Source organism: Taurulus bubalis, assembly GCF_910589615.1.
Source record: "Taurulus bubalis genome assembly, chromosome: 3".
Classification (NCBI taxonomy): Eukaryota; Metazoa; Chordata; class Actinopteri; order Perciformes; family Cottidae; genus Taurulus; species Taurulus bubalis.
Genome location: NC_136591.1, coordinates 9,624,545 through 9,642,610, shown reverse-complemented (window position 1 = coordinate 9,642,610; position 18,066 = coordinate 9,624,545). Strand labels below are relative to the sequence as shown.

Genomic DNA, 18,066 nt, shown 5'->3' with positions numbered 1-18,066 from the left:
CCAGACCCCGCCTGCTCACCGCGCGTCACTGGCGAGTAGTGTGGACTCGGAGTCACTCCCCTGCCTACTTTTAATAGCTTTGTCATGTGATGGAAAGCAGTTGTAAGACAGGTGCCCTCGGTTCATTCTCGGCGAGGGGCAGCAGTTGCCTGTGTGAGAGCGAGTGGGAAGCGTGTGTGGATTTCTTTTTTACTTGATTTCTTTCTTTTTTCTTTTTTTTCTTTCTTTTTTTCTTTTTTTCGGGCCGTCATTCAGTGGCTGGATGGCGTGGGACAGGTGTAACCAGGACTCGGTGTGGAGAGAATTAGAGGTGAGCGCACTTCTTTCATCTTTCTAGCCCCCTGGACTTTCTTCTTTTTTTGTTGTTTTTTTTTTCCACCTGGAAACGCTGGACAACACTGACTATCCGAGGCAGTGATTTCCACTATAAGTCTACGGCTCTCTTCTCCTCTGCTCTGGTGCTGGTGCTGTAGTGCGCGTCTGGACACAGTTGAGGATGCGGGGGATATACAACACGGGAATATATGACAAGTGGAGGGGATGTGCAGATCCCCCTATTTCAGATGTAGTTGTCGTAACGCGTGCACAGGCTCAGGATCAGCGCTCTCCCCCATATGATCTCTGCTCAGTCGGAGCGAGTGTTTGCAAGCTTGCGGATATCCTCCCAGCCGCGGACTGTGCGCGCTCCGGTGCCGAGAAGGTTTTCATGCCCCAAATGACTGAAATGTCTCGAAGTCAGGTATTTCGCTGACGCATGACATTCCTTGACGATAACAATCCCCTTTGATGTGCTGTGTCGGGAGAAGGCATGTTATGTTCAAAGGCAAGAGCAAAGGTGGTCCACGCGGAGGACTACCTGGCATTGCGCAGGAGCATCATAATACTAACCGGGCACGTCTGTGTGCCAACATCCCGGCACTGGCTGGAGAGCAGCGTCGCATCCAGCCAGACTTGATCAGTTTCCTCTTACCTTCTGCGTAATGTTGTGTCTCTTTGACCAAGTCATAGCTCCCGTCGTCTTTTAATAACATATTTCTGACCTTTTCCAGCGTTCTGATTGAAGTGCACACAGACACTAAGGCACCCCAAAGGGATACGTATTCGTCCCCCTCCTCCTAATTTACCGGGTCCGCCAAGCGTGTAGACATTAAAGTGTACCTGGCATTACTTATAGGTACTTGTCCGCACAGGAGTCACCATCCGTGATGCTTCAGAGGTTTTCTCTGTAACGACACGATGTGACTGCAGTCTGGCTGCATAGCTGCTGTTATTACGCTGCGTGATGATGAGAATGTGAGAGAGAGAAAGCTGCCTGTGTTTTTTTTTTTTTTTTTTTTATCAAAGTAAGGATGTGTTATTTCCAAACGATTTAGGGATTGCGTTTTATTCACATGCACTTTAATCACCGGGGCATGCGCATGCTGTCACTTCAGCCACGCAGGCTTCAGGAGAGAGAGAGAGTCTTCTTTATCTGCCCGCGTCAGTTCCACAAATGTACGCGTTTCCTTTTCGACCCGCTCCATGAAATGCATGCACGTAGACTCTATAATGGAATCTCGCGCTTTCAACTCGTCCAGGACGTCAGTACTTCCTCTAATAATCTCCCGTAGCAGGTGCTCTGTGTGCGTGGCGTGCGTAAATCACCGGAGCGCCGGCTTGTCGCTCTGCCGGCGCTATTTTCATTAGTCCACCAAGACGTCCATGAAAATAATTGGGCATATTGTGCACAGGACGTCCAGCCTCAACACATCCCCCACATCGTTGCGACCATATTTGCCTTTTTTTCTTCTTCATTCCGTGCCCTGTCAGACTGGATCATCTGTCCCCCTCGCTCTTGCGGTCGCAACATAACGGATTTGTCTCATCATAGTCGAAGTCATCGAGCATTCGCGTTGGTGCGAATCCGACGACGGGATGAGCTGTGACAGCGGTGTCTGGCCGGGTTTTCCTACTTGGCACAGCCTCCGTCTCCCAGCTTTGCCCTGAGCCGAACCCGACTCCCATCCCTCGCCAGGCTGCGGGTCAAATACCTCGCGGCTTCGTCGGAGGATATCTATCTGTCTTAAGGCCAAACTGTGGCGTGCATATATCGGCTGACGGTGTTTCCTACACAAATAAGAGCGTATCTCCTATTAGACAGGAGCCAGTTGGGTTTGCATGTGCACAGTCGGAGTGTAAACACACCTGGACTCCGCTGTGTTTTTGCCTTTTGTATGTATCAGACTATAGATCTCCTACTAAAATGAGTGCATTATCCATAATGGTGAGTAGGCTGTCATTCTCTGGACAAAAGCAACCAATGCTGTGCAACAATTATAAATAGGGATCGTACTGTACTGAAGGTATTATACATATTTCATCTTGCAAAATCAGTTAAGCCCCATAACTTGTTGCCACCTCTTTGCCCTCCACCAAAACACCTTTTCACATATTAATTTCCTGTCCAGAGCCCCCTCACTTGCAGCTGATGATTAGCGTGGGGAGGAAGCGGGGACAGCTGCTACATACAGTACACATGGGCTCGATTACACAAAAGTGGCTGATGAATAACAAAATGTCAACAGGCAGCATTTAGCAGGCCTGTGCCTACGGCGGTGCTCGGGGAGCGATGGTGGGAGGGCACGCTGTTGTGCGGGTCGGAGCGGAAACAGGTTGCAGGTTGTTGTGCAAAATCAGCTGACCCGCAGAACTGTTCTGACAATAATCAATAGAGACATTGTAAGAAAAAGCAGTTTGGTGAAGGTGGCAGATGTAGTCCAAACCATCAAATGAGGGAATGTGAAATTGAAATGGTCATAGAGATGAGAAGCTTAGGCGTTGAATGTCTTACAAACGTATGTATTTCCTTTGTTTCGGACTCAACAGCAGGTGTTCAGAAGACTTTTGTCTGATGTCCAGATTTGGATTCCCCCATTGTTTTCAAACTTGGCACCAAGAATGTATTGTCTAATTTGCATATGAAATAGATGTGATTTTTTTGTGTGACCATCCTTGTTGTTTCCTTTATGTTTTTCCCTCCAGTGTGCTGCCTTGGTTGGTGAAGACCAGCCCCTCTGCCCAGACCTCCCTGAACTTGACCTCTCAGAGCTGGATGTCAGTGACTTAGATGCCGACAGCTTCCTGGGGGGCCTCAAATGGTACAGTGACCAATCGGAGATTATTTCCACCCAGTATGGCAACGATGCAGCCAATCTTTTTGAGGTAAGTAAAGCTTGCAGTATGTTTTTTGAATCCCAGCATCTCTATATTTTCATATTCATTACGTTCATCAATATGTATAACATGGGAACGTGCTGTTTCTAAGCAGCGTGGTGCTATGAAACGTCTTTGCATCCGTAAGTGATTTCTCATGTGCTCTCCCAGGGGTCAGGAGCGAGCTGGAATGATTACAATGCGCACATCTCGTACGCGAGCCAAACAAAATGTACAACCGCTACCAGTTTACAAACACGCTTTTACATTGCTCCGAAGTACAAAAGGAGAGATAACCTGAAGAACGATAAGCCCAGGAAGACCTTTGTTCCCTTGTTTGCATCCTAGCCTTCTTATCAAAACGTTGAGCGTTTATTTCAGCCGAGAGTGAGTAACGCGGCACACATCTGAGAGAAAGCTCCGGTAGTAAACTCTGGACATGGTGGCTTTGTTGCAAAACGCTTCTCAAAGGTTGGAGTGTAAAACTTTAATCTTTGCTTCCTCCTCTCTCTCGCTATTTCTTTCTCTCTGTCTCCTCCCATTCCTCTCTTTCCATCTGACTCCCTCTCTCGCTGTCCTCACCCGGTGACAAACGAAGTCCACAGAGGGTGATGATCTGGCCAGGGCCATAAAGCCATCGGTCTTGGGACTGAGTTCCAGTCCCCAGTTCATTATAAGCCTTTATCAGTGCCAGAGATAGACAAGAAAGACTGAGATTGGATGCTTTAGCCTCGCCTCGGGACCAAAAACCCTGTCTGAGAGGGCAGTGCGTGTGCCTATGGCCCTGTCATGTGGTCACGTTTTCAGGGTCTCTATTTTGTCTTTTGTGCGTGTATGAATGTGTCTCAGTGCGTGTGTGTGTGTGTGAGTGAATGTGTGTGCGTGACGCAACAGTTGATAACAGACTGAATTCTTTCCACGTTTCACCTCCTCTCTACCACTGCCACCTTTTTCAGAGTCTCTTTATATCACCACACATTCTACCTCTGTTGACCACCCCACACACGCACACACACACACACACACACACACACACACACACAAAGGGGCGCCTTAAGTACTAGCTGGTGTGACCGTGGCTCTTCTGTCGTCTGAGAGTGATATGGCTTACAGCCACTGAGTGGCCCTGGGGATGGATAAAAATACCAATGAGAGTGTATGCATGTGCTTGTGTGTGTGCCATTTTAAAACACAATGGAACTTAGCACCCACTGAGGACCCTGGTGAGGGAACTAGCTCTGAGCAAGAAGCTGTGTCTCCCAATCTGTATTTTGTGTGCCTGCATCGGCACATGCTCATGCACACCAGCGCACGTGTTTGCATCCAAACGAATGCTGTACATTGCAGTGAGCGAGTGATGTTTTCACACACTGAGCGAGCCAGCAGCTATTGTATTATGCTGAGGTTATGGAAAGGCTTTGAATCAAGCAGTGCAAACTGAGGTTTCAAAGCAAGTAATGCATTTCCCTGACTGAGGAATTTTTTTTCTCCATCTTTGGAAAGTTTCAAGTCACCATATGAAGTGCTCAGTTCATCATACGGCAGGACCCGGCTAATCCTACTTAATCTGACAGGGGAAAGTTTGCCGCTCGGCAAGGATCACAAAGCTGGGGCTGCAGCTGTACTTCCTGCACCCCCCTGATTGGCCTCTACACAGGGCAGAGAAGCAACCAATCAAACGTTTAAGATTAGAGAACATGTTAATAACCGGGCAGATTTACAGCCTGCGAGTGTGTACTCATTGTTTTCTTTCATTTTCCCTTCCTCTCGAACGTATACATCAATTTAACAAATCAGCGTGTAATCATAAAAATCGCGTGGCAGGTGATCAAGCCTGCTACGCGTTACATGTGTAACAGCTGGGTGCAGCTGTCACGCTGAGGCCCCTCTTTTAAAAGTCCCCATCAACCAACGTGCTCCCTGGAAGTTTGAACCGGCTTTCATTAGTTCAAGTAAGTCAACTGTTGGAATGATTTGCAGCTCAGGAAGAAAGACAAACACCTACTGTTCTCTCTGGACTGGGGCTTGTATTCAGGCTGCAGCTCCATGTGACAGGCGGCAGCAAATGAGTAAGCAGAGTTTGTTGTGGTTGGGCAGTTGGGACCTGAAGCATAGTTGGTAATGAAGGGAAGGGGGTGGGGGGGTTACACTGTTTACACCCTGTATAAGCAGTGTAAGCGTTTGTTTGGATGTAAATAAGCCCATGTTTCGATCTATTCATGTGTTCTGTATAAGCAACATGCACTCTGAGATCACAAGCTGTCCCCTGGCTGGCCTTTTGCTCCATTCCCTGCCACCGTCCCAACTGTCCCTGACAAGAAATGTGGGGAATGGTACACCCCCCCAACCCCTCTTGTAACTCACACACGCACATAATAGCTGTCGCTCCTGGCACCGTGTGTTTGACACCTCTTCAAAACGGGCCGACCGTGAAAGTCCACAGTCTATTTCGGGTTGCAGTTGTTAAGGGGTGGTTACTCCAATAAGTTCCCAATGTACTGCCAAAGATAATAGCATAGAAGCGTGACCCAAAGCCTTTTTAACCGCAGGACTCCACTCAGATTTCATGTCATGCTTCAACCGTTTGATTGATGGGAACGGGTCCTGTTAGTTTTAGCCCAGTCGGATTCCGATGTAGACGTCCCGGTGGCGGCCGCACTGGGATGCGGTACAGCCACAGCGCACGTATACAGATGAACAGGTCTGAGTGATTATGCAAGAAAATTGGCACAGAGTTCCCCCTCTGAGATTTTATCGCTGCTGTACCTGTCCAGTTGTGTGATACACTGACGATAGACGGACAGGTGGGACAAAGGGACGGGGGCAGATAGATAAAAGCGAAACAAAGGGAGGCGCAGCCATAGACAGGAAAGGCCAACAGATGACACGACAGACACGCCGACAGACATGGGGACAGATGGGTAATGAAAGAGACAAATGTAGAGACCAGGAAACGCTTGGACTCGTGCCAGCCCAAATCAAAGCTCATGGATTGGAAGTAAAAGGTTGTGGGCTTTGCAGGTAGTAAAATAAGATGCCAGGGCTCAAGGCATTACTCAGATATTGCAACGCACATATGATATGTGGACCACGCACGCTCTTTATATTGCTCCCAACAGGATGCGGAGTGTGTGTTGGCACCGACTTTGTAAGGCATCATCCTGCTTTGTCTCGCTTGTTTGAGCATTTTTGGACAGATGCTTAGGCGCTTATATTTAAGTAAAGGCAGATTAGATTGATTGGGTGATCTTTAGTAGGCTTTGATGAAACATGTTGTGATGAAATGTTTTTTTCTTCCTTCCCTGCGAACACGTGTAAGCACAGATTAGCTCACAAACTTGTTGGCGATCGGCGTGCCTGTGAGCTGAAACAGGAGTGCGCACAAAGTCATCGACCCTCTGCTCTGCAAGGAATTGTCTTGCCCCCCCCCCCCCCCCACCACACACACACACACACACACACACACAGCCGAGACCCTTATTGTCCCTGTTCTTACTCCCTGCTGAATGCCGGTTGCGTTTATTTTGCAAATTTATGCTGACATTTGAGAGTACGCCACCCGCACCAGTTCACCGCTCCAGCAAAGGGGTGTATGAATTATCATATTCCGCTGTATAATATGATTTTCTCAAGTGAGTCTTATTAGAATACACCATGCTTTCCTCATCTCCAGTTCCCTACAGTTTTTACTGTGCTGATGCATTGTTTGCACTGTCTGATGGAAGAAATCCTCCATCACTGTCGAACTGAAGGCAAACCGCGCTTTCAGACCCGCGGCTATGCTGTTTCAAGATACACAAATGAGAGGAGGCGCAGACAAGTAGGCGCAGACGTATAGTAGAGAGATGCAGACTTAGGCTGTCCAAGCCTGTGTCTTCTTGGAGCGTCTGTCAGATCCACTCCACAACAAGAGCTCTCAACCCGCCGCCCTGCAACACTGTGGGCTCTGCTCTCTGCCATGCCCCCCATCCTCTCTCCCTGCATCCCCCCTCTCTCTCTCTCTCTCTCTCCTTCCATCCCGCTGTCTTTTTCGCTCCCAAGGCAAAGCATTTGTTCCTAGCTGATGGGAAGTTGAAGCTGCAGTGGCAAAACAAATATATTCTGGCCTCCAACAATCGCTTCTGGTGAAAAAGGCTGGAAGGGAGCAAGGAGGGAAAAATAAAGGGATAGTGAGCAGGGGGGTAGATAAATGCTCTCCCTCCCCCCCCAAAAAAAAGACTCCCCTCAGGGAATGTTTTAAAAAAGAGCAAGGGAACATCCTTTGGTCTGGTGGTGGCTTCTTGGCTGCATGTCTAGCTCCCCTCTCTCTCCCTCCCTCTCTTTCTCTCCCCCTCTCTCTCGCTCTCTCTCTCTCTTTCTCTCTCACACACTCAAGCCACATTCCCAGTGGGCCGCTGCTGCTGATTGAGGCATGGTTTGGTGTCCCCCCCCCCCCCTGGATACCCATCTCTCTCATCACACTGGAGCCACCAATGTGTTTGTGTGCATGTGTGTCTTTTGTGTAATTGAGACACCCTATACAAAGATCAGATAGTGGTCTTTTCTGGCTAGACACAACACTATCATCGCTTTCTGTTTTGTGTTCATGTGTGTGTATTGGGCAGGAATGACTATTTTTAGTACCTGGGGTAATCTCCACTAAGAGCCTTTCAGAGCTGTTTCACTTAAACCTGGCCAAAACACTAAGCCAATAATCCCCCCCCCCACACACACTCTCACACACACAGCAACATGTTGCAACGATGCCATGCGATAAGACCAACCATCCTTATATTATTTAATAGCGTCCACTTTGGAGTAGGAGGGATGTATAAACAGTGGATTCCTAGAAGGCTTTTATGCTCTTCTCCTTTTGCAACAAAAAGAGACGACGGAAGCACAAGACGGTGTTGGCATAGATGAAACGAGTTGATAAAAGAGGGAGAGAGTTCCGAAAGAGAGTCAATGCAATAGCCAGTCGTGAGAAAACAGTATGAATAACATACAAAAGGGGAAACCTTGACAGAGAAAGAGGGACGGGTAAGAGGACGGAGCCGGGCCTTCAATCAGTGAGTGCCGCAATTCACGGTGAAGCGCTATCAGTCTTGGACGATAGCCTGCTTCCCCTCTCCAGGAAAGGCCAATCGATCCAAGGTGTGTGTGTGTCTGTGTGTGTGTGTGTGTGTGCCGTGCCAGCATGCCCAGCAGTGGCAGTAGCCTTGGCCAGCCCTTCTGCTCTGGTAGTTTGCCATATTCTGTCCATCTCTGTGTGTTTTGCGTCACAGCTTCCAGAGAAACTTTGTTGATTCTGAACAATAATTAATAATTCAGAGAACAAATTATGTCTTTACGGAATTAATTAAAGAAATGAAAAAAGAAAAGGCATGAGTGCAGTTATGGGATGAGCTGGCAGCAGCCAGTAAAGAGTGATGTAATGCTAAATACAAGCAATTCACAACCCTCTCTGGTCAAAAGTGTGGCCTCTTTGGTTGTTGAGTGTAGTCAGAAGTGTGCTTTGTTGCACCTCTAGTCTCACCCAACAGTGGTGTTCAATCTTGTACTGTACATGTGAATGACTAGTTTTCCCTGGTTGAGAGTCTATTTTTAAGAGTTTTGTCGTCCATGCAGAAAAAGCCCTCCCCATTCTAACTAAGCTTTATGATGTGCACTGCATGCTTATAGCTCCAGCTTATTTCCCCCCTGAAATATTTAAGTCTGCACAGGCCTCAAATAGTTCAAGAGGCTCTCTTAGGCTCTGCTGATGCATGAGTGACTGGATGCTCGGATGACTCACTTGCTGCCCAATCAGTAGTTCCTGACTCTAAACTGAAAGCAGAAGCTTTTACAGACATTTGGTCATTGCAGATCCAACACATTCCTCCCACTCTACCTTTTGTCAAACAAAAACGTGCACGTATGAAGATAAAAGAAAGTCTGTCTCAAGCAAATGGCAACGTCACTGATGAAGGATTAATTAACTCTTTCAAGTATTGAGTACTTTCTATACATGTCAACATGTATAGCTATCCTATTTGGCAAAGGATAGCTAAAGCAAGCATGTTTTATATTATATCAGATTAATCAAAAAAAACTGCTGCATTTATCCGCCATCACAGCGCTGTTGACCTCAGCAAGACAACATCTCTGCTTGTTAATCAGCTCTTTCCCGAAGATGCACAGTGGCCAGCAAGACCCTGTTTCATATGACGATGGGCTGTGTTGTATAATAACTTGACGTGCAGATTGGACACATCAAGTGGTCAGTGGCCATTGATTATTCTGCTTTTAGTAAACATTTCACAGTCTAGTTGTGTGTGCAGGTGCCAGGCTCAGCTACATGTAAGCTGTGAAAGGTGAGCCTATCCAAGCTAAAGGCAACATGATCAGTATTCCACAGAGAATAGATCCTAGATTAAGATGAAATACAGCTGAACATTCAATGTTGGTGCTACAAAGAAAGACTCAAAGAGCTTTCATGCCCCACGTCATGGAGTAGGGATTGTATCGACGTAAGTGCACACTTTCTTTGATGTTTTCATGTATTTACTTGCAAAGATCGACACATCCCCACATCGTTACCAGTAACACATCATGCAAAGGCTTGTGAAGTCCTTCGCGTTTGACCACTGCTACTACACGTGCAGCCCATACACATATGGCACTTGAAAGTGTGCGAGAAAATAACCTGCTCAGATAACACAAAGTCACTCCCGGATAAGAGGCATACACACGGCCGTGGCAGCCTCCTACCTGGATCCATGAGTGAAAAGGCACTCACTCGCGCACACAGAAGTCAAGGTAAAAGATAATGCGTTTATTTAGTAATCAGCAAATAGCTTTTATGCAGTGGGTAAGTGGTGAAGCCTGTGAGGCCGTGATAAGATCGTTTGCTTTCAGGTGTTTCCCTGTCGCACCGCGGATGGCATTGAGTGCAAATTGAATAGGGTGACCTTTTTTTGGCCGCAGAATCAAATTGACTGCATTTCCCCCCAAAAGATTCTGCCATTTCAATTACCATAAATTTGTGATATTGCGTCCCCCGTCATATGCACAAACACATGCACGCAAAGATGTAGAATAGGACAATGACACAGAAACACACCTTTTGTTTGAAACGGCGTGGACCACTCTATCTTGTCCACCGTACCCTGACTCTCCTCGCGCTGGCATCCTTCCGAGGAAGACATTACTGTGACAAATGAAACGCCACAAACCCTCGATGGGCTTGGCAGGGCCTGAAAGGTCAGGAGCTGTATTTGTGTGCAGGTGTAGCCGAGCGTGCGTGCGTGTGTGTGTGTGTGTGTGCGTGCGTGTGTGTGTATGTGTATGTGTGTGTTTGGTTCCGTGTAAAGGTGGTGTCAGCAGTGGATGATAACATTGAGTCCTTGGTTGGAAAAACAAGTTCTGGTCCATTCTGCTCCCCTCGCAAATCTATGTAAATGTCAAAACCAAAGTGACCAGCCTTCTGTGTGTGTGTGTGTGTGTGTGTGTCTGTGTGTGTGTGCGTGTGTGTGTGTGTGTGTAATTGTTTTATGGACAGCTGCGCTTGACTGCTGATGGCAGACTTACATTCCAGCCAGGAAATGTGGCAGTGTCCATTTAGCAAGATGGACATTGGAATCAGTCTATGCTCCTTTTTATTCTGTCTCTCTCTGCATGCGCTCTGCTCCCCTCCCTGTGTTTCTCCAACACATTATCAACAGTGTAACAGTATGTTCAAAGGCCCCTTGCTTCGTGGTGCACATTCAGAGCTGCCGACTTAAGCAAATAGCTATTTGCATTCTATTAGGCGAAAAAAGCAGAGGGAAGCACCATTCTTCATCCCGTCTCCGCATCTAGCTGAATATTTCTTATGCGAGACTCCGAATCTCTGTTTTTTTTTTTCTCCCTCCTGCTATGATCGTCAAAGCAAGTCAGAGCAATCATAGCAATCAGTGTTTCCTCGCGCCAAGCCGATTGGGAAGTTGCTGCCAAAACAAAAGAGTGAGAGTCCAATCATAATGATGGTGTGTGATTCTGTGGTGTTAGCAAACGGTCGCTTGGACCATCTGTTGGACGGCTGTGGAAGGAAAACAACAGCAGCTTGGGGCAGGACTGTGGATGGGGATGCTCCACCAGGACACACCGAACCCCCTGTGATCCTATTGGTTGTTTGCAGAGCTGTGCGAGGATGCTTGTGAGTTCATATGAACACGAGGATGGAAATGTTCCATCGGTGTCTTCCGTTGTCTCTCCAGGTGTTCGGTCCCTGCAGTCCATCGCAAATATTTCTGCTTGTGTGCGCTTTTGTGAAAAAAGGGACACGAAATGAATGACTTTTCACTAAAAGTAAGACAGAGAGGGCCTGGTGTGTCTGCGGGCATGTGACAGCTGCAGCTGATCTCAGCAGTTGTGTGACAGAGTTCAGGTGGTTAGTTTTAGCAGCAGGGTTACCGGTCAAAGGATTTTTTCACAGAGAACTAGAAAGAACAGCGCCGCTAACATCCCTTGGGTCGGTGTCTCAAATCGGATCTGGCCTGTGTCAGGATGTGTAACAACAGTTCCCTTGCTCTCTTTGGCTCACTCTCTTACTCACACACACACACACACACACACACACACACACACACACACACACACACACACACACATATCCTCTTCTCACTTTCTCTTTCCTCGATTAGCTCATCAGATAGGGCTGTAACAGTCTCAAATGGTTCCCAGGAGATGTATCATCACTGCACACACACACACACACACACACACACACACACACACACACACACACACGCAGACTCCCTCACACAAACACACACTGTTCCTCATTGATTTGGTCGAACCGTTTCCTCACTGATGTGCAACTCACATAGCCTTCTAAACTCAGACAGACATCTGGCATGTAAACACTCAGCTTCTGCAAAAGCACTTCTTCTTCATTCAGAGAGCTGCCATTTTTGTTTAAGCAGAGGCACAAAATAGCAAATGCCTGCCAGGGCGGAGGGATTATCACAAGACTAGTTGTGGTATTATTGCTAAGCAGGATGGAGAATCCTAAAATCATCTGTCTGGTGCTTAGACTGGGCAACCTTGTCGGAATTTAGAGGGTACAAGATTTAGCAATTTACAACACAAAGCGCCATGATGAGCCAGAGTATATATACTGAACCCGGAGTGGTGACAACAGAGGAGAAACAGAGGGGCGATGCGTCCTGTTGATGGAGCCGTAGGAATGCGGTTGGCCACCAGGAGTGTGTCCAACACATGGAGACTCTCAATATCTAGTCTATAGTATCATTCGCTTGGGAAATTATTTCAGAATAACAAGATGCCCTATTGACTCTGTAGTCAGATGGAAAACGACAGGAGCCGTCAGTTTGCTTCGATGTATTACAGAGCCTATCACAGCCCTGCCCACGATGGAGGTTTAACATTTAGTTTTATGATTTGGAACATTGCCAGACTGTTTCACCGTCGCCTCACACACACAGACGGAGACACACAGAGGGACTTAACAGTGTTATGTATGGCTTCATTGCTCCGTATAGGCCATAATCACCCTCTCTCCATCTCAGTAAGCTCATGCTAAATGACCAGACGTCTCTGGCGGCTGCCATGATTTGTCTCTCTGCCGTGCATCGTGCCGTACCTTACCCTGCCCGCCTCTCTTCTCCCCCTCCTTCTCTGCTGCCATATGTTGTGCCTGTGTGACCGGCCGACGTGTCAGGCCTGACTAACGCCTTAACGGCAAGGTTGACATTGATTTATTTCCTCTGAAATCGTGGGGGCTGGGGGTAATAACACAGAATGGCATTATTTGTTTATAAAATCCAAGGCTGCTTTTCTTGGCAGACTCAAGATGTGACGACTTGATACCACCACCCCCACTTGCCACACGCGCACACACCCCACAATTTCTGATTGTGCCATGATTAGAAGGTCTGGCTAGTCGCTTAACCTCCAAGGGAATGCTTTTTTTCAAATCTGACAGAGCAGAGAGGAGAAGAAAAAAATATAAAAGATTGAGATGAAGCAATGCAATTAAATTGTCAAGGCACAGATTTAACCCCGCCACGCAATTTGGGGCCCAATTTATTAAGAATGTTTTCTGTCTAAACTAACCGGATGCTATTCCTATATCTACAGAAAGAGAGAAGCAAAGAGTGTGCAAAAAGAGACAGTGAGAATAAACAGCACTTTAAATACCAGATGACCCATTTAATGGGAGATATTTTATCTTCCCACATCCAGAGTGTCTGTCACATGTGCTGCCTCTCATTTGTTGATAACGGCGGGGCTGTTTAGTCTGTTGAAACTTCATCTCTGTGTTATTCAGTGATCGGGTCTATCATTCTAGCACTTTCACCACACATTTGGTTCCTTTTAACATGTAAATGATGCATTGCCCTGAAAAGCTCGTTAAAATTTGATCCCCGGCAAATTTGCTCAGGAGCTTGGAATCCTCAAGAAGCAATTAGCAGATTTAATTTGGCCATTTGCCCCAGTGTGCAGAAGTGGGTGTTTGTTTAAAACAGCACTTTCACCTTACGTTATCAGCTGTGTGAATAGTATCTCCTGGAACACAATGCTGTGCCGTGGAACTCAATAAAAGAGTTAAAGGCAAGGACAACCTCAAAGACAGCATGACTGATAACAAAAGGGCCTCACCTAATAATGAACAACTGGAGTTGGCTTTGTCTTCTCTGACGTGGGGAAGCTGTGGTGAAGGAGGGGGAGAGGAGCTCTGCCGGCAGCGTGTTTTACGGCTAATTGAAGCATTTGGAATAAAACAGTCCCAAAATGGCACCCTTTAGGATTGGAGCGGGTTAATATATTGTGATCCCACAATTAGCCCAGGATTGTTAAGATCTCTTTAATTCGGTGAGGTCCATTAAGCGGGATGGGCGAGAAAGTGCTCCCGCCGAGACAATTTTTCTCTTCTCTCTTTGTTCTTCCTGCCCTCTTTTCCTCTCAGCAGCTGCTGTAGTAATCAATATAAGTGGACATGGCCGTCAGGAGGCTTCCAGGTTATCCCGGCGTCACCCCCTTTGGGTGCCGTAGCTCCTGAAGTCGGCCCACACAGAGATTTTGTTCTAAATATACAAGGGGCAAGTGAGTCATTGGTCGAAGCTTGACTTTAGTGCAGAAAGTCTTCAACGTGTGGTCCATAAGCTGGCATGGAAAAGCTTGCCCTCCTGGACAGGGGTATTAGATCATGCTCTCTCCAGGGTAGAAACAATCACTGAGGTTGCTCTTAACCCCAGTTCCTCAAATCCCCACTTGGCCTATGAGTGCCTCCACTAGAGCCGCAGCAGAGGCTTCAGCATGATCGTCACGACTCAGGGTTTTACAAGTGACTCTTTCAGAATATGAGAGTCCCTTTTGGGTTATCTTCGGGGATACAGTGTGCCTGTGGGAGCTTGCCAATTGGTAGAGGTTTTTGAAACAGGATTGAAATCGCTACATTTGAGCCTGCCACAGCCTCAGCAATTCCCGAATCCTCTCCAAAACCATGACATAATGAAGCTTGCACAGCCCTCTCAACTCGTAATGTTACTCGTGTCACAGTGTGGCACAGACTGCAATATCTCCAGAATGTGTAGGTTTGAACTGACTATAGAGGTGAATAAACACCCATTTATTGGTATTTTAGGCCTAAACAGATGGCTGGCTCATTAAAGACTCATTTGTGATAATCTAAAATGATCCTACTTTCAATTTCTCATGCGAGGATGTATGTTTGGGCAAAGAAAAGGCTCCGTCTTTATCAGCGGTTAATACCTACCCGCTTAGTGCTCAGGTAATAACTTGGGATGCTGGAAATGTGGAACATTTTAGTAGCATAGGGTTCCAGCACAGTGGATTTGAAGCTCCTTGCAAGTAATTAAACAGCATGCCACCTCATACAGAGCAATTTCCTGCAAGGCATTCGCTTGCCAATGCGACATGGCCCCAGTCTACGTCGTGTTATCTCTGTGAAATATGTCCCCTTTATCATTTTTTAATAATGACTGAGTGCTCATGTTGTTAGGAGAAAATCTACTCAATGAACATCAGATTAACGTTTTCCTCGCTGTTAGTTAGCTAACTGAACGTTTACCTCTTTATCTCTGTCATCTATAAATGAAAATTGGAGGGGGGAAAGCATTAAAATGGCCGCTATCTCATTGGCAAATCCAAACCTGCTCCAAAAGTGCCATCCGTGGTGGGTGTATAATTATGTAAAATCAGTGGGGTAGACAGAAACAAGTGGGTGGGTAAATTTTGTGCATGTGGGAATCTGAATCTTCTGAGGTCTAGTGCTGGTATCTGAGAGGTGGTTGGCCCCCCTCGGCATAATGATGGCCACACGCCGCGGCCGAGCGAGGAAAATCCTGCCATGTGCATAAAGGGATTTGTTCTTGTTGGGCTGGCCACAGAACATCCCGAGGTGACGACGCTGTTTATCTTTCCGCTGTCTTAAAGTCCCCTGGGCTTTTATGGCCCTGGAACTTACAGTTCCTGTTGTCACTTGTCACAGTGGAAAGGCACAGCTGTGCGCACACACAAACACTAGCTGCGTTGCTTTCACTCTTAATATCTATTCTCTCTTTTTTTGTTTATTTCTCTACATACATGCATAGTTATTATCCCCGGTGAACCTTCATTGTAAATACTTGGCAACTCCTCTCTCCCTCACTCTCACTATCCATCTCCATACAGTATATTCATCTCTCCGTCTGTTTATTTTTCACACACAGTTATAATCTCTGCCATTAAACAGCCAGCTGCAGCAATCACACAACTCCTCGGGTACATCAAAGAGGAGCTGAGTGGCAAGAACAAGCTTTATTTTTCATGAAATGTTGATGGCAACTTCCCGCCCATTGTGAACATCAGCTGTCATGCCAACATTTTAAATATATCACATTTATTTAGCATTAGCGGGTGGTAATTCGGCTTATCTGAGGATTGCTTGCAAACATCTTGTCGGCACGCAGATCGTCTCTCAGTTCTGTGAGGGAGGAGAGAGGAGAGTCAACTTCCGCTCATTGTTTCGTTTACCCCCACAAACCCGTCCATACCGCAACGCACCCCGACCCATTCCTGTCCTCCCGAGATACTTGCTACTTGTCAGCCCTGGTAATGGGTTTCTTGGGGGGAGATATTATTTTGGTCCAGTAAGCTGCATGCTTAAAATATGAGTGACAGGCTTGACTCACTTGCACAGGGAGAGAATTTGGGTTTTTAAAAAGGCTGCCAAAATAGAGCCAGCTCTGCTGCAAAAAAAAGAAAAAGAGAAAGAAATCTTCCCACTCTGCTAACAATGAAAGCCTGCATGCAACCACCCACCACCTTTACTTCCCTGGAAGAAAAAAAAGATGCAACTTCTAAACTAAAATGTCCTATTTTCCCCCATCTCTCTATTTTTCTGTCTCTGTCTACCCCTTTCTCCCTCCTCCCCACCAAGAAGATAGATGAAGAAAATGAGGCCAACTTGCTGGCAGTGCTTACAGAGACCCTGGACAGCATCCCGGTGGATGAGGACGGATTGCCTTCGTTTGCGGCCCTGGCAGATGGGGACGTGACCAATGCCAGTGACCGGAGCTGTCCCTCCTCTCCTGACGGCTCGCCACGCACCCCAGAGCCCGAGGAGCCTTCCCTGGTAAGGCCAACTGCTTGACCTCCTCGAGAACCTCCCATCACCAACACTCCAGGGTTAAAACATAAGTTATTCCTAAGACATGACCTCTCACCCTGCACACTCTGTTGCTTTTGTGCCGGTCCATGCACGACTCTTCAACAAGACTGGGCACCAAAAGTGGCCATTTGTCTGTTGGGCTTCTGTATTTGGCAGCACCCAATCCACACTGTGCCACAGTTGCCACAATGTATTCACAGTACGTGTAGAGACAGCGTGCAGAGATGCAGATGCAGTGAGGAGGGAAGTAAATGGAATGGATCAGTGTGTTCGCTGCTCAGTGCTAATTACATAACAGTGCTATTGTGGCGCCAATTCAATGATATGAACACTGTGGTTGGGCCAACTACGGTTGACACAGTGCCACAGGCCCTGAAATCAAGCCGGCACAAAATGAAAGTAAGGGGAGAAAGTAATCCATCTCGTCTACTCTCAGTGGGTCCCAACTAATCTCCCTCTGCCCGAGTCATCTTTTTTGGCTAAGAGACAGGTCTCTCGATTTAGTCAGCCTACCTTTTTTACACATGACTCTAACATCTAGGCATTTCTCTAGCTTAGCGGCTTTGACCTAAAATGTTTTGTTGTGTTCAGTTTGTATTCACTTACAAATGACCTTTAGCCACATACCTGAGTGTGTTTATTCAATCACATTAGAAAACCTGGCTTTGTGTACACAAAACACCTGCACAGAATGAAAGAAAAAAAAAAACTTGTCTTGTCACATACTGTAAACTGCTTAAAATTCTCTAATCTTTGAAATGTGTCAGTGATATTTTCTTTTGTAACTGCAGCTTTGGTCTCTCCTGGTTGTACATTTACAAAGCACAGGCAGTCTAATTGAAAGAAAATGGTAATTTGCATAACCCACGCTCAATTCCCCCTCCTTCACCACTTTCTCTTGTTCTGTTTGGGTCCATTCGCAGCTGAAGAAGCTCCTTCTGGCACCCGCAAACTCCCAGCTCAGCTATAATCAATACACAGGTGGCAAGGCACAGAACCATGCAGCCAGCAGCAACCACCGGATCCGACCACCACCTGCCGTCGTCAAGGTAGGAACACACACACACACACACACACACACGTACGTACAGATACTGCTTTGCTGCTTTTCACTCCTGAACACACATTTTTTGTTAGTGTTTGTTTATCTCTCTCACTATGTTCTTGCGCCGTCTGCTTTTTTTACTCTCTCTCTCTCTCTCTCCCTCTCTCTCTCTCTCTCTCTCTCTCTCTCTCTC

General features: G+C 46.9%; 1 protein-coding gene across 1 annotated transcript in view; it reads left to right on the top strand.

Annotated features, from left to right (window-relative positions):
• Positions 1 to 262: 262 nt before the first annotated feature.
• The window catches only part of ppargc1a (peroxisome proliferator-activated receptor gamma, coactivator 1 alpha), a gene marked incomplete at its 5' end in the record, with an annotated part of 34,562 nt that continues 16,758 nt past the window's right edge, over positions 263 to 18,066 (top strand). Inside the window, 4 exons of the mRNA XM_079216246.1 lie at positions 263 to 310; positions 3,022 to 3,201; positions 16,598 to 16,792; positions 17,752 to 17,877. Of these exons, the coding sequence (XP_079072372.1) occupies positions 263 to 310; positions 3,022 to 3,201; positions 16,598 to 16,792; positions 17,752 to 17,877 (549 nt within the window). The remainder of the gene's footprint in view (positions 311 to 3,021; positions 3,202 to 16,597; positions 16,793 to 17,751; positions 17,878 to 18,066) is intronic.